Genomic DNA, 15,965 nt, shown 5'->3' on the forward strand with positions numbered 1-15,965 from the left:
ATCAGTCACTGCCATTATAGTTTGTGGAGAGTTGACAGTAACAGATTAAGTCCTTTTGCGTCAGTGTTGCGTGAGTTCCGAGCATTCACGGATCTGTCATAAAACCAGCGCCAACTGTAAATATTTAGCGTTAGTTTCGAGAAGGAAGGAAGGACCAGAAGGATGCCACTGTGGGGAGAGGAGGGAGAGGAGGGAGAGGAGGAGGAAGAGGAGGAAGAGGGGAGGAAGAGGGGGAAGAGGGGAGAGGAGGATGAAGAGGGGAGAGGAAGAGGGGAGAGGAGGAGGAAGAGGGGGGAGAGGAGGAAGAGGGGAGGAAGAGGGGGAAGAGGGGGGAGGAAGAAGAGGGGAGAGGAGGAGGAAGAGGGGAGAGGAAGAGGGGAGAGAGGGGAGGGGATGAGGAAGAGGGGGGAGAGGAGGGAGGAGGTGGAAGAGGGAGAGGAGGAGTGTCAGTCTGGTGTCAGCTGAGGGACGCGCAGCCCGGAACTATCAGCGCCACTTACGCTAACAACATATATCTACCCGTTTTATGTACTTTCTTCACAATGGATTTGAATCAAATGTTGTCTGGGATTGAAGACAGAAACGATGAGGAAATTGAGCAGCTTTTACAGCGTTACAACCGAGAGGTGAGGCCAGACTCTTCTTTAATGTCATCATAACAAACAGGGAAGCTAACATTAGCCTATACCCGCTAGCATGCTAAAAGCTCGTTTAACTGTCTTAAAACTACATACACATTGTCATAACACTTTAAATCTCATTAAATACCATCCGAAAACACAGTTTCTCATACGTAAAGACGACAATCAAACGTAAGCCAATGGTTTTGTTGATGCTAACGTAGCTACGTACCCACATGAGGCTAATGCACCAATTATCAACGTGTTTAACCGGTTTATGTATCTGGGACATGTGTCCTCCTGAGACTTTTGCTCATGAGGATGATTTTTAATCTTTCAGAACTGCCGCACCTTCACATTTGATCAGAAGGAAGAAGCTCTGAGAATTGTAAGTATCTCCTGTGTGTGTGTGTGTGTGTGTGTTTAATACAATGCGGTCAGTAAACATTAAGTAGTTGATGCAATACAAACCGTAAACAATGAGTAATATTCAGGCTTATGATATTGGCACAATTGTCTGTATTGTATCAACAGTCTGTTAATATATGTGATCATATTGGACAGTAGATCCAAAACAAAGTTCTCTGTTAAATGTCTTATGTCATTGCAGAAACTGTGTCAGAGCACTTTGTCGGTCCTCAGGAGGCAGGTGCCCTACAGCTGTCAGAAAACATGCCTGGAAACACTGCGCATCATGTCCCGAGACAAGCGCGTCCTGTCGCCCGTGGCCACCAGAGAAGGGATGCTGACCCTGAGCGCCAAAGCCGGACTGAACACAGGAGAAGACGCCGAGCGCAGCCAGCACGGCCTGCAGCAGGAGGGTCTGTCGGACGAGGAGGAGAGGGTGGTGGTCGAGGCCTTGAAATGTCTATGCAATGTGGTTTTCAACAGCCCCGCGGCCCAACAGGTCAGCGTGGACGTGCACCTGGCCACGGCCCTGTGTGGCAAACTGCACGGCGCCGACACCTGGCACCATGACGTGGGCTTGTTCACGCTGCGCCTGCTTTTCCTGCTGTCGGCGCTGCGGCCCGATCTGAGAATGTGTTTGAGGAAAGACTGTCGAGCGGTGACCCTGCTCACGAAGATGTTGGAGCACACGCTGGACATCAACTGGGTGGGCCCCTACGAAGCCGGACGTCCCGATCCACAGGCCCTGCCCGTTCCCGCAGAGAGCAACGAGCGGGTCATGGAGGCGCTCAAAGCCTTGTTTAACCTAACACTCAATGATCCAGATGGGGAGGTGAGTCCAGTGTACTTAGGCCTGTCTCCATAAGTACTATATTGACTTATCGTTCAGTAAATAGTTGCTGTATTTCTGAGGCTCAATATTTATCGTGTGTACTTTATCTTTGTAGTGGGGGGACTTTTTGATGTGACATTACTTAAGTGTTTCATATCAATTCAGCTTTTTATTTATTGCAGCTCACGTTTTTAAACACATTGTGCATTTAGGATAGTCTCTCTTTAGAGTTGTTGTCACTTTTTTCTATATTTTCTTTAGCATTATATCGCACTTAAATATTATTGTGACAGACCAATATAAGTTTAATAAAAGGATATTTTGCCGTGTTTGGTGGAAACTAAATCAGACCGCACTTAAAGGTTGAATGGATGTTTTTTTTGGCATAAATTTGAGTCTTATTTCCTCGTGGCGTGGACTGCCGATTAGTCCTGCCACGTATCAATCATAAAACGCACCTACCGCTCACCTGCAGCCGTGTGCGGATCGTCACACATTTCCGTGTGTCTAAGCGCATTGATCTATCATAATATAGTTCCCTCGAGAAAGACAGTTCGAGCTGACTCAGAAATGGACTGAAATCTACGGGAGACGAGCGATGCGATCCATCGCGCTAATAAACAAACACACGTGTGTGTTGTATCAGTCCGCACGGGGGAGTGGCATGCGCACTTCCTCCTGCGTTCTCAAATCGCCGAAAAATCGTCCATTGCGCCTTTAAATTCAAACTCTAGTGAGGGAACAGTAGATATTTGCCTTCCAATGCCATTACACTTAATCTATATTTTGTCATTAATTCTCATGAACTGAAATGGATGCTGGATTGAAAGTGTCATGACCACTGTAAGTTTTAGCCACAAACACAGTATTCCTGTAGAGAATATTTCTACATCCCATGCAGACTGCCCTGTTGTATTTAGAAGCATTAGCCATGTCCTAATACATTTGTGTATGTCGTTAGGTCTAGACTCGTTTACAGCTCCCGTAGCAGTATTTAAGCTCATTAAAATGGCTGCTGCGTAACTTGACGGTCTTTGGTGTTATTTGTACTTCACAGGAGGATGAGCATCAGTTCCGCGTTATTGTCGGCCTTCTTCATCACGTGTTAATGTTGAAAACTGAAACAATGGAGAAAACAGAAGAGCTGCACAGGTTTGTCCTTCTAAAAGCATGCTGGCTTCATTAGCAGCAAAATAAAACAATTTTTTTACAGTGTACGTATAACAAGACCAATGCAATTTACATAGCAACATATATTTTCCACTTTCAATACACGGTTAGAATGAAAACAAAGCACTTGTATCTTATTTATTCATTCATTTAACCTTTACTTACCACTTTTTCCCAGTTAAATGTAGATTGATTAATTACAGCGTCTCCATAGCTTATGTACTGGCTTATTATGGCCTCCATGTGTTAATTTAATGCAAGAATGCCCATTAGCCCAGTGCCTGAAATTTAAACTGTGATTATCCTCTTGACCTGGCACTCGTCGTGCTTTGCACTGTAGTTCAAAATAATTGATTTAAAGAGCTAAAGAGAAGGCAAACGTTATGTATTCTTAACATTTTAAGAATAAACATTGCAGGGTGAATTAGCCGCTTTTGGCATTACCTTGTGCTACTGCTGCTTTAAAAACTGGCATGGTTTCAGTGTTAGTTCAGCACATTTCTTTTTTTCCATTTGCTTTTGCACATTTACTTCAACTTATAAAATAAATGATGCAGATACGTGCTTTTCCCACACTCGTCGTTACAGTATAAAAACCGAGTGAAATACAATGAACGACGGGCACTTTACGAAGAACATCTCCCATTGTAAATCTATTTGTTTTTGATCCTAGTCATGCTGTGAACTTATTAAATAACCTGTCGGTGTCCCGCCTGGACGTGCTGATCAACTTGCCCGTTCAAGGAGGATCAGAGAACTACAATGGGAAGAACTTAACTGCCGTACAGGTCCTTCTAGACTTCATGGAAAAACGGATCGACAGGGTATGTTTATTCTGACCAACAACGATTGAAATAGGCAATAGACTGGATTACTGTTGTGGCAAAATCAATGTAAATGGTTCACTTGGCTGTAGTCTTTCACATTAGTAGAATATAAATTGAATGTTTTGAGTGGAGCTTGAGATTGAACGTTAAAAACATGACTTTACTGGACAAACGTGCCGAACACAAAAGAGTCGTAGAGCAGCTGATAAGACGCCTGTCATTACTGGTATTTATTGCACTATAGTGTCAGAATACGTTTGAATGAGCGCTCAGTTTAGTGTTTATGCATCTTTAAATCTCCATTGGAGGCACTGCTCTGTCTGAAGCTCTGTTACTCCACTTTAGACTTCATCTGGCTTTGTTTTAGCACAATCTGACCGTAAAGAATGGCAGGTGAGCCGATTTGTGCTGTTAAACAAGTCCTTTTCCAATAACATTACTGTCACAAGCAAGCTAGCATTAGCCAACTAATGTTTCAAATCAAACACAAAACAGGACAATGAACACTTGTACTGACCACACGCTTCTGAAATGTTGTGTTTTAAATCCATTTTGTGTTGTTTTCAGGCCATCTAAAACTTATTTGGCTTTGTTTCCCTCGTGTTTGAACAATGATTATAGTACGCCTGTATCAGTATTTCTAAACATGTCGTGTCCTCTCCAGGGTTTCAACTTCAAGGAAGGCCTCACTCCCGTTCTCTGCCTTTTGACCGAAGCTTCCAGACATCACAGGGAAATCCGCAGATACCTCAAGGCTCAGGTGCATTTAACAGCTGTACAACTTCGCTTATGTGTGTTTAAAATCTACTTTCATCCTATTCCTGTGTATCAAATGTACTCTGATGATTATTTTGGCTATGGTACACATTAAGCGGCACATTAGTTTACTTCCTATCTCTTGTCTAAATGTATTATATTGTCTTAAAATCAGCATAATTTAGTACTAGGGTTGTCGCGGTATTACATTTTAGTGTTTCACGATCAGTCTAATAGATCCCCATTCCTCAAGAAGGTTTTATGAGCTTTATGAACATCAAACATTCTGAGTGATTAATGTGACTTAAACCACTTGCTTGGATAACAAAGCACTTTATATATCGGCCTACTTTTTTGGAGTATAGACTGAATTAAAACGCTTCTAAAACCGTTACGATTGCGCTCTGACCCAAATGGTCACGATTGTCTCTTAACCGCTCGATCTCGACCTCTGCGTCAGGTGCTGCCGCCTCTGAAGAACCTTAAAGTCAAGCCCGAAGTCGGCAACACCATCAGGAACAAACTGGTGCGACTGATGACGCACGTGGACCTGGGGGTGAAGCACTCGGCCGCGGAGTTTCTCTTTGTGCTCTGCAAAGAAAAAGGTCAGTTTGTAACCACTATAAAGAGCGTCCGAAACAATTATACCACCTATTTTTATCACGACTTTCACTCGAGTAGTGTTGTGTAAATGTCGCCTACGTGAATAAAGTATTGCTCTCCCATAGTTAAAGGCACAAGCTATCATAAAGCTTGACAAGTAGTAGCTCGACAGCTTTATATTGTACTATAGAACTTTCCAGGTAAAGAAAAATAAATGAGTGAATTGTAGAACAAGCACAAGCCATGTAAAACAAGCCATGTACCATATTTTCCAGACTATAAGTCGCACCGGACTATAAGTCGCACCAGCCAAAAAATGCATAATAGAGAAGAAAAAAAACGTATACAAGTTGCACTGGAGTATGAAATGCAGTTGCAAGTGTGAAAATAACAAATAATATCACATATAAGTCGCTCCAAGTATAAGTATAAATATAAGTAAGTCGCACCCCGGCCCAAACTATGAAAAAAGGTGCGATATATATAGTCCAGAAAATACGGTAAATCAGCTCATTCAGATTTACAATGCTTAACATAAATCTGTCATAAACCTATGGAAAGTACCGTCCCAAAACGATACACCTGTATGCGAGTTGTCTTCTGGGTTTGTCCCTCCGCAGTGGCGTCCCTGTTGAAGTACACTGGCTACGGTAACGCCGCCGGGTTACTCATGGTCCGCGGACTTCTGGGCGGAGGACAAGGAGAGACGCAGTACTCGGAGGGGGAGGATTCCGACACTGAGGAGTACAAGTCTGCCACCAAGTGAGTGTGCACCTTTTTAAACCCAAAAAAACTCTGCGTCAGCGTCGTAGACTGTTGGGTAATTGTTACTCGTGTCCCAACGGTTGCAGCTTCGACATCATGAGCGGATGTGAAGAGGAGCCGCGGCCAAACCCCGTAGAGGAGATGACGGAGGAGCAGAAGGAGTACGAGGCGGAGAAGCTGATTCAAATCCTCAATAAGCTGAAAGAGTAAATATATATATATATATATATATATATATATACATGTTTTATATTCAGGGCTGTTGGCAAATGTCTGTCAGTAGTTTGTGTTTGTGTCATGGAATGAGACATACGCCGATGCTATTCCGTAACACATAGAGAACACAATTCAACTTAGACTATGAAACGACACAGAAATATCAGAACATTTGTGTGGCAAGCTTGGGAGAAAACGCTGGGCTGTGTCAGCCAGGCCGATGTAAGGAGCCTGGCTGACCCTCCTGCGTCTCACCCCTGCGTCTCACCCCGTTTTTTCCCATGCTGGTTGGTTTTATTAGATATTCTGGAATAGGCGGGTCACATTTCTCATTGGTCAGCCTCACATCAAGGCACTTGGTATTTTTCCGTAGAGATAAAGCCTTGGGTAAACATTACCCAAACTCCTCTGGGCTGTCACCCCCCCTCCTGGGGCAACATCCTTTGGCCCATCTTTACGACCCCTTCACAAATGCAGTTTGTCACACACCCGTTCTTCTCTTAGACTAATGATGCAGATAAAATATCACTATTATGCAGATAAAATACATCACAGAAATATAATCATATATTCACATTTTATCACAGTTTGTCTACAAACTTTACGAAGCTGATTAATTGAAAATGTTGCATTGCCTCGATCAAAAACAACCGACAAACAAAAACGAGTGTGAATGAAGTTCTGCTCTTGCTCACTGACATGATACTGACAGTTCTGCAGTTTTGAACAGGAAGTTACCGGACCGTTTCTGTTGTTAAGGCCAATATTGAGGTTTACAATGAACAAACGGGTGAGCTACTTAAGTTATAGATCAATACTAAATACAAAAAACGTATGTATTTTAGGTGATATTTGGTGCACTGCAAAACAATTAAGAATTTAGAGGGCAACATTAACATTAAATACAGTAGAAAGCAGGAGGAGCTCTTCATTTCAGGGTGGCACTAAAAGAAAAGAGCTTTCTCTGGCGTGATGCGTCTCAAAGGTTCAGTTGTATTGCCATGTGAGAGCGTAATACAAGTCAAATGTTTAAAGCTCGACTCATCGCTCACTTATTCACTCCCACACTGGTTACACTGGCAGTAGTTGTTCAAGAAGTGTGTGTTGTTGTTTTTTTTTTTTGTTGAAATTCTTAACCAAAACTTGTCTGAACTTTCCCCTCCTCGCTGAAATTACACGTGTTCTGCATCCGTCTCCACCGCTCGCAAAGGGCCCGTTCTTATTTGTGTTGACCTTTTGCGTCGGCGAGCCCGGTCAAACGCGGCGCCCGCACAAAGGTAACGCCGCGCCCGCTCCCTGCCAACCGGTTCATCAGAAGAAGAATCTGTCGCCGTTGGCCCCCGGCTTCAATTAGAGCCCTGCGTGCGCCGTCACATTCTGCCCCAAGTGAACCGAAGCTTTAATTATCACCTAATTGAGAGCGAAAACGCACACCTGTAGCTTTGTAATAATGCTTCTGATTTGATTTGTCCCACTGCCCGGGCCGAGCGCGGACAGCGACACGCGCTAAACAAAGAGGTTTAGAGAGAGGCGAGCGCAACAAACGAGAAGGCCGACCTCGTCATTGTGGGGAGCGGAGGAGAGGCTTTTAATGAGGCACATGCGCCGCGAGCGAGAGCCGAATTCCTCGTGCTCTTTTCTTCTCCCGGGCCCAGCGAAAGAAGACGAGGCGCTTCCACAGAGCAGGCGCTAAGGAGACCCGCCACGGCCTCGCAGGAATGTCACGGGGCTAACTGCTTAAACCGGCGCTCCAATTAGCGCATATTCTGCAGCCCGCGCACTCTGGCCGCGTCCGCCGCCGGCACGCGACGCTGTCCGGGGGCAGCGGGTAATGCGGGGGTACTGTCTTCTGGGGCTAAAATGCTGTGTTTTTTGTGCACTGGCATGATGTGAGAAATATGCAGTATGAAGTAACGGTGTGACAATAACGTTGCAAAGTTTCAAGCTACAGCAGTTGTATGAAAGGGTGGTCAAAAAAACGCACGCTCATACTTTGGTACGGCGACTAGTATCGACGCTCATTTAAGGTATACTGATAATGATTAGAAGTGACCGCTCAGCATTTGGATTTTGGACATTTTTGAAGGTTAATGATGAGAAATGAACTCGTGTGAAAGCAGAAAAACGCATCTGAAATGTGAAAGAGCAGCTTCAGTCTAATGGCATCGCTAAATGTAAATGTTTCGTTGACTGGTGATAAATCTATAAGAAGAAAACCAGCTAAAACGACACTGCAGACTACTTCTACAGACTGTGGGGTCATACACAATTGAACTGATGGGCAAAAAAAATGTCAAAAAGAACACATTTTATCTGTTTATGGAATGGCCTGGTGATTTGTGGCTTTTTTAAAGCATTTGCTAGGTCTTATTAGGCCTAGAAATCACAATGTATCAAGATTCAAACGTATATTTTAGAATTTAATACAATACAATAATGATCCTGATTTAGCACAATTTGAATTTGTATCCATTTGATTGTTCTGTTTGAGGGACGTATAAATGTTTACAATTAAAAGAAACCTCACAATTAATTCCCCTAAATTCCCTTTCATCCATGACCACACCTCCAGCTTTATGAACGATAAAGTAAAGTTAATGCGACTCAGAACGGACCAAAATTAGCACTTTACATTGACTTTTTGGAGCGCGGATTGACCTGAAATCACCTAAGGTCTAAATGGTTCTTGTACTTTCGAATCGTAACCTGTATAATGACGACCATCGACTCATTCATTCATGGGGTCGCGCGGGCTCAGAGCGAGGGGCAGCGCGGCGCACAGGGCAGGTGTAATTGGATTAGCGGGCGGGCGGGCGGGCGGTGGGGGCAGCTGTGGCTTTGAGGAGATTAGTCCGAGTGCCGATCCTGTAATTAAACCTCCAAAGAGGACAAGGAGCGGGGAAGGGCCATTTGGGAGAGGATGACCGAAGGGGGTCGTCTTCTGAGGGCTCTTGAGGAACAGATGAGGGAGCTTAAGCGTAGAAGAATGTCATCAGTAACAGTTTTAAGCCTTATTATCGTTGTAAAGGCAGAAGTCGAGTAACTACAGTTTAGTGAGAGTACAGTTACTAAAACCAGGACTAAACCCAAAACTAAACTAGATTAGGACTCAACAAGGACCAGAACAGGGCTAAAATGAGGACCGAAGAGCGACAAATGTGACTGCACCTGCAGAGTAATAAGTATTTGGGTAAACTGCTACTACGGTGAAGAGCAACTGTCTAAACGTAACATTTAATTCAGAATTTGAAGTTGTATAATCCACCTTTTTATGAGATTTTAATCACAATAACACTGTTCCCTCAGCAATAACTTGGCGTAAAGTGATATTTCAGTGGATCCATGCGCGTTTGAGTGATCCTGTAATGTCCAGTTTTCACCTACCCCCCATCCCTGCCCACTTCCTGTTTTGACTTGATGTGATTTTTTGAAACGGTCAGACGAACGAATAGCATTGCTTGTTTGAATGAATACAAAAAGGTTCAGTTTCTGTTATCAAGCAGTTTTACTTCAATTAAAATGTATAAACTGATTCACTTGTTATAGTTTTAATACTAAATACCCCCCAAAAAGCATTAGGTGAAGGTATTTATTTGTGATTGAACGTGTCGTAGATTTGTGATAAGACATCTTGTGCCAGGAGCTCTTTCCCCACCTGTACTCCTACATAAAAACATGAATATTAAAGGTGTTTGTGATCTGCAGAAATGGCGTGATCCGGCCAATGGTGAGGGGACCCGACGGGCGGCTGGGGCCCCTGGAGGAGCAGCTGCACAAGTCCGTGGAGGAGGACGCGGCCTCCGATTCAGACTAGCGACCGCCGCTGTGCACCAGAGTCCACCTTTTATCGAGACACATTGAAGAGTAGCTATAGTGCTTCATAGACAGGATTTATTAGGCTCAGAAAGAGAATGTATCCATCGTTTATTGTCGAGTTGTGCACGCTCGGCCGCTTGTCCTGGTCGCCCTGTTTTGTTTGGCAAATGCAGTCAAAGTAGGCGCTGCTGGAGAGGCGCGTTTTCTTTTCACTTTATGTCCACGAATGATTTAAGAAGGAATTCAGGTCGAGCACTTATTTTACCTTGTACCTTGATGATTATGTCACCATAAGTTTACTTTAAGTTTTTGAAATACCATTCCTTTTTGCTGATTTGCGTTATTTTTATTTAAGTGCACATGTCATATTTATCTGTACAATCATAAATAATACTGTTCTGATCATGTTTTCTAATTTTGCCAAATGCATGTTTTTTTCTTAATGTGATTTTTTTATTGAGAAATTTGGTAGTTACTATATATTTATGGGTACTTTTAAATACTGCTACTCGAGTCTGAGCATTTCATACTTGAAAAGCAACTCAAATGTACTGCTAGACCAAATTAGAGTAAAGCTAATAAACAACTAATCCTTTTTCTGTCATGAAACTATTTAAACTTGCATGTCACTCCTACAAACTATAAACCTTTTCTTTCTTTGCACAATGTTTGTACGCCCGAAGAGCATTACGTTTTATGTAGCCATGAACCGCTGACGAATAAAAGACGAGAGGAAATGTGTTTTTATTTACAGAAAATCTTTTATTAAATACGGTTTCGACAGGAGAAGTTTGTGCGTAAAAACAAGTGGTAAAATCCAGTAGGAAATATTGCACTTTTCTACAAGCGTCGCGTCCGAGCTTCGCAATAAGTGCTTTTGTGAGTCCAACAGTAACCGACGGTAACGAACAGAACCTGAAGTGCATAAGAACTGGAAAACATGACCGCCATTTAGAAAAAACAAATGCATTTCCTTGACGTTGTGGCTAGTTCTTTCTCTTCGACGTTGCATTGAAGTGACTAATTTACAGTTTGAGTTTCCTACGCAACATTTTTCCCGCCACTGGTTTGAAAGTGAATGATACAGAGTGTTCACTATCTTAAAAACCGCAACACTCTGTATCGGTGCGACTGGTAAGAATTATTGTTCGGAGAAAGAAGTTTTGGTTGCATTTGGAGCTTTGGATTTAAAGAACTGGAACCATTGTCCACGGCTCTCAGCTCCTCGTCTGCAGCTCGGACTGTTGCTTGAAGGACGCGTTGCCGAGCTGCAAAAACAACAAATACAAAGCCAAAATTAGCGTTGCGGCGTGAACTTGAAACACCCTTGGACCAACGCTCACCGCAGGTTCTCGCGTGCTCATGAGCTCCTCGATGTCGCCGCTCCAGCCGAGCATCTGGGCGAACCGCTTCACCGAGTCCTCCAGGTCCCCCAGTTCCACGTAGTCCCGTTTCCGCAGCGGGGGGGCCTTGGCGAAGGGGCCCACGGCGTCTCGGTTCAGGAGCAGGCGCGGCACGGCGGGGCGGACCGTGTTCACCAGGCTGGCGAACGGCTCGATCTGAAACGTTTGAGGAAAGAAAACGCAATCTATTGAGATTTTTACACGTGTGATTGGTGTAAAAAAATGACGAAATTACGCTTACGAATCTGGAAAATTGATGCAGACAGGTTTTAATTTGAGTGAGACAAATTGGTGTGAAACTAAAATGTTTACTCATTTTGTTTTTTGTTGATGGTTTTAATGGGTGGAAAATGCTATTGAAGTTGCAGTTATAGTGTCCCACATAAATCTAAGGGTGCATGTATGTGGATGAAATTAAATACCGTATTTTCCGGACTATAAGTCACACCTTTTTTCATAGTTTTGGCCGGGGTGAGACTTATACTTATACACTTATACTCCGGAGCAACTTATGTGATATTATTTGTTATTTTCACACTTGCAACTGCATTTTACACTCAGGTGCAACTTATTATGTTTTTTTCTTCTCTATTATGCATTTTATGGCTGGTGCGACTTATACCGTATTTTCCGGAGTACAAGTCGCACCAGCCAAAAAATGCATAATAGAGAAGAAAAAAACATATATAAATCGCACTGGAGTATGAAATAAGGTTGTAAGTGTAAGTCGCACCTCAACCAAAACTATGAAAAAAGGTGCCACTTATTGTACGCAAAATACGGTAATAAAACGATGCAGATGGGCCGTTGACAATACTTTGATGAAGGCGTGCGCAGGACGTTCACCTGTAAGGACGTCCCCATGATCAAAAGCAGATCCGCTTTCGGGAAGTCTTCGGTATTCAAGAAATATTTCTGCGGAAGATCCTCTCCAAAGAACACCACGTCGGGCTTAACGGTGGCGGCACAGAACGAGCAAGTCGGGATCTGGTCGTTCATGATGGCGTCCTGGAAAAATAAATAATAATAAATGTATACACCGGTACACGAAAGAAAGAACGTCGTTTACAAATCTGAAGGAACCCGTTTTACTGAGCAATTAACAATCAAATGAATAATGCTTTTGACCTCGCGGGTGTGGCATATACAGATGCTGATGAGACGCATGGATATTGCACAGGTGTGCCTTAGGCTGGCCACAGTAAAAAGGTCTCTCTGAAATGGGAGGGTCTTAGCTTCATCTCGACGACAGTAATTTAAATGATTTTGTCTCCACGAGAAACGATAAGACAAAGCCACGACAGCATTTCTGTTATTAAAACGAGCAGGATTACGTTTCTGTTTCTCTTTTTGACGACGTCTCGAGCGCTCCAGTCGTACCTTGGCCTCCTGCGCAGGATACGGCGTGTAGCAGAGGTGGCAGGACGCTGTGGCGAAGGAGCCGTGAGCCTCTACGAGCTTGTCCTCCGGGATGCCGCACGCTGAAGAATATACACCGCCGAGACTTATTACGTTTGCAGTGTCCAAATTAGGAGAGAACGATTCAAATCCAGCCACTACACGAACTACTGGACAGCTAGGGACGTCCAGGTTATCAGGTTAATCGATAATCGCGATTATTCAGGGCACAATATAATCCTGAGGACCAAAAAAATAATAATCATGGCAATTTTAGAAGGAAAATGTAGTCTTTTTAGTTGAATCCATATTCCAAAACGTTTTTTGTCTGTTTTTGTTAAATTTAACCTTATTGTCATTCATGAAGTTTAATTTAGTGAAGTCGGATTTAGTCACAGTCTCAATCGGGAATAATTGTAAAATCGTGATGTTTTTTCCCCCCACAATAATCGTAACACTAAAATGTGATATCGTTTTAATGGATTTTGATTGAAACCTTTACTTCAAGAACAAGCGTAAGAATTTTAGAAGCAAAATCAAGTCTTTTTAGTCCAAAAATGGAGCTAAATGTAAGAACTTTTTATAAAACTGGCTGTTATTTTGTCTTTCAGAACAATTACAAAGATGTGAATATAAACCAGCTCCGAACGACTGCATTTTCTGACAATTCTACGACACAAATTTGACCGATAGTTACATTTCTCGAGGCCGTCTATGTTCTGTGTGTACATCCGGAGCAGCAGGCCCTTCTGGTGGAGCATTCGGATGAAGTAGTGGACGTAGTTGGGCCGGTGGTTGCCCGGATACAGCGACTTGGCCAGCGAGAAGAAGGGCAACGGGTCGTCGGTGAAGTAGTCGATGTTGAAAATGGATTCCGGCTGCGGCATGTTGTACTGTGCCAGGTTGGCGTACAGACCCGTTCCCGGAGTTCTGGGGGGTAGGAAAAAGATTTTAAATAATAAATAATAATACATTAAATTAAAAATAATTAAAATAATAAAAATTAAATTAAACAAATTAAATACAATCAAAAATAAAATAAAAATAAATAAATAGAATTATAAATAAAATAAACAAAACGTGACTTTTTCCTGCTACAGATGCCATTTTGAATTGTTTTTAGACGCGTTCATTATGATGGATGGACTATGTCGTGTTTATAGCCCAATCTTCCATAGCCCAATCCCATCATTTTCATATTTTGACACATTCTGATAGAGAATCCGATGTGTGCACAGAATATAGAAAATCAGGAGTCTTCAACGTAATAATTTATGTCTATGAGTCTAGTCTTGACTTGAGTGAGTGACTTTATGCTTCACACAGCAGAAGAAACGCAATACAAACGGACAAAAACGTGAATAACCGTAATAAAATGTACTCTAAAAAGGAGAATAGTGCAGAAATATGTACCCGTATTTTCCGGACTATAAGTCTCACTGGAGTATAAGTCGCACGAGCCAAAAAATGCATAATGGAGAAGAAAAAAACATACATAAGTTGCACAAGAGTATGAAATGCGGTTGCAAGTGTGAAAATAACAAATAAAATCACATACAAGTTGCTCCGGAGTATAAGTATAAATATAAGTATAAGTTGCACCCCGGCTAAAACTATGAAAAAAGGTGCGACTTATAGTTCGGAAAATACGGTAAACAGAACATGATTTGAACATTGCCAGCAGGCGGCCGGTCCCCGCGCTCCAGCCCCACCCTCAGCCCCACCCTCAGCCCCACCCTCAGCCCCACCCTCAGCCCCACCCTCAGCCCCACCCTCAGCCCCACCCTCAGCCCCACCCTCAGCCCCACCCTCAGCCCCACCCTCAGCCCCACCCTCTCACCTGAAGTCGGGAATGCCGCTGGCCGTGCTGATTCCCGCGCCGGCCACCACCACCACGTTCTTACAGCGCCCGAGGTTTATGAGCCGGACCACGGCCTCCAGACCGGACGGACCGCCATGTGACCTTTCACCCTTTTCTGGAGTAATAATTCTAAACAAGAGAGAGAACGATTTTTTTTAAGTAGTTTGTCATTTTGAACGGTGTAAAAAGGTGTACTACGGATGTTCCACGGCATGACATTAAACTCCTATCTCACGTTTACTAAAGTTTATTCTGGTGCGTTTTAATGCCCAATAGACAAAGCAAGAACATCTCCATGGAGACGATAAGGTGGCAGATCCTCCTGTGGAAATGTTTCACACTGCACCTTTAAAATTGCTTTTCTCTGAGACAATTTTCTATTTTCTTTTGCCAAAAATGAACCTATAAATACAGTTTTGTCCAAATCAGCCACTTTTTTTTTTAGTTTCAGTGAGCAAAATAATCATGTTGCCCAAAACTAAGACTAAATATAATACTATAATAATACAAGATGAGGACGCTTGAACGATTAGGCGTTACCGTTCCAGCCCGGTGACGCTCATCTGGCTCAGGTCTTGAACCAGCGCAGTGTCATTTTGCTTCTTGCGCTGTTTTCCATAGGATTTCTGTTGGTCCGAGTCTCCAGAGGGGGCAGTGCTGAGTCTGTTCTGAGAGCTGCGAGTCGTCCTGCTTTTATCACTGCTGCACTTCCACTTGTTCATTACAACACCTGCAAAAGAGAAATACAGCCATTTTAACCCAATCATCAGCTCCGACCAGACGTCAGACTTTGGAGGAATAAATCAGACTGTTTCATGTTCAGACAAATAAGAATGAAAATGTTATGTAGAAAAATGTAACTGAAATAAATCTCGAAATTACGTGTAAAAAGTAAATTAAGAATTGCAAGCAAAATGGAGCCCTTTTCTTTCTTTTTTTTAAATTTGCTAAAACGAGGGTTATATTCTTATTTTGCATGTTGTCAGAAAACAGTTCTGATACAGTAGTTGTTGGTAAGAGATCTGCCACTTCTGCTTCAAGAGTTGAAGCAGAAGTTAAACTATATTTAGGTCACATTTAAGTAGTGTTGAACTGTAGTTCAAATATGAAGAGTCTCAGACATAATGAGCCACTGATCTAAAATGATGTTTGTCAAAGGAACAACATTGATGCATTTAGAAAATCATTTGGTTTTATGCTTGGGTTTTTACAAAAAGTTATAAAAATGTATTAGAATATTTCTAATCTTCATCTTAAGAGATGTTCTGTTGAAACCAACGTGCTAAAGTT

General features: G+C 42.8%; 2 protein-coding genes across 2 annotated transcripts in view; one reads left to right on the forward strand and one right to left on the reverse strand.

Annotated features, from left to right (window-relative positions):
- The first annotated feature begins 421 nt into the window (after positions 1 to 421).
- On the forward strand, positions 422 to 10,030 carry ric8b (RIC8 guanine nucleotide exchange factor B). Its single transcript, XM_072434854.1, has 10 exons — positions 422 to 626; positions 961 to 1,008; positions 1,231 to 1,860; positions 2,918 to 3,012; positions 3,704 to 3,854; positions 4,522 to 4,617; positions 5,074 to 5,218; positions 5,837 to 5,978; positions 6,068 to 6,187; positions 9,903 to 10,030. Exons 1-10 carry the CDS (start codon positions 543 to 545, stop codon positions 10,009 to 10,011), a joined length of 1,620 nt encoding a protein of 539 aa, XP_072290955.1. The 5' UTR covers positions 422 to 542; the 3' UTR covers positions 10,012 to 10,030.
- A 1,172-nt stretch (positions 10,031 to 11,202) lies between these two features.
- The window catches only part of LOC140348774 (NAD-dependent protein deacetylase sirtuin-3), an 11,412-nt gene continuing 6,649 nt past the window's right edge, over positions 11,203 to 15,965 (reverse strand). Inside the window, exons 2-8 of the mRNA XM_072434855.1 lie at positions 15,216 to 15,405; positions 14,655 to 14,804; positions 13,512 to 13,744; positions 12,797 to 12,897; positions 12,263 to 12,424; positions 11,357 to 11,572; positions 11,203 to 11,281 (exon numbers count right to left, since the gene is read on the reverse strand). Of these exons, the coding sequence (XP_072290956.1) occupies positions 11,231 to 11,281; positions 11,357 to 11,572; positions 12,263 to 12,424; positions 12,797 to 12,897; positions 13,512 to 13,744; positions 14,655 to 14,804; positions 15,216 to 15,397 (1,095 nt within the window). The 5' untranslated portion in view covers positions 15,398 to 15,405 and the 3' untranslated portion in view covers positions 11,203 to 11,230. The remainder of the gene's footprint in view (positions 11,282 to 11,356; positions 11,573 to 12,262; positions 12,425 to 12,796; positions 12,898 to 13,511; positions 13,745 to 14,654; positions 14,805 to 15,215; positions 15,406 to 15,965) is intronic.

This window comes from Eucyclogobius newberryi, unplaced genomic scaffold (genome assembly GCF_026437365.1).
Source record: "Eucyclogobius newberryi isolate DKJ021-1_F unplaced genomic scaffold, fEucNew1.0.hap1 SCAF_7, whole genome shotgun sequence".
Taxonomy (NCBI): Eukaryota; Metazoa; Chordata; class Actinopteri; order Gobiiformes; family Gobiidae; genus Eucyclogobius; species Eucyclogobius newberryi.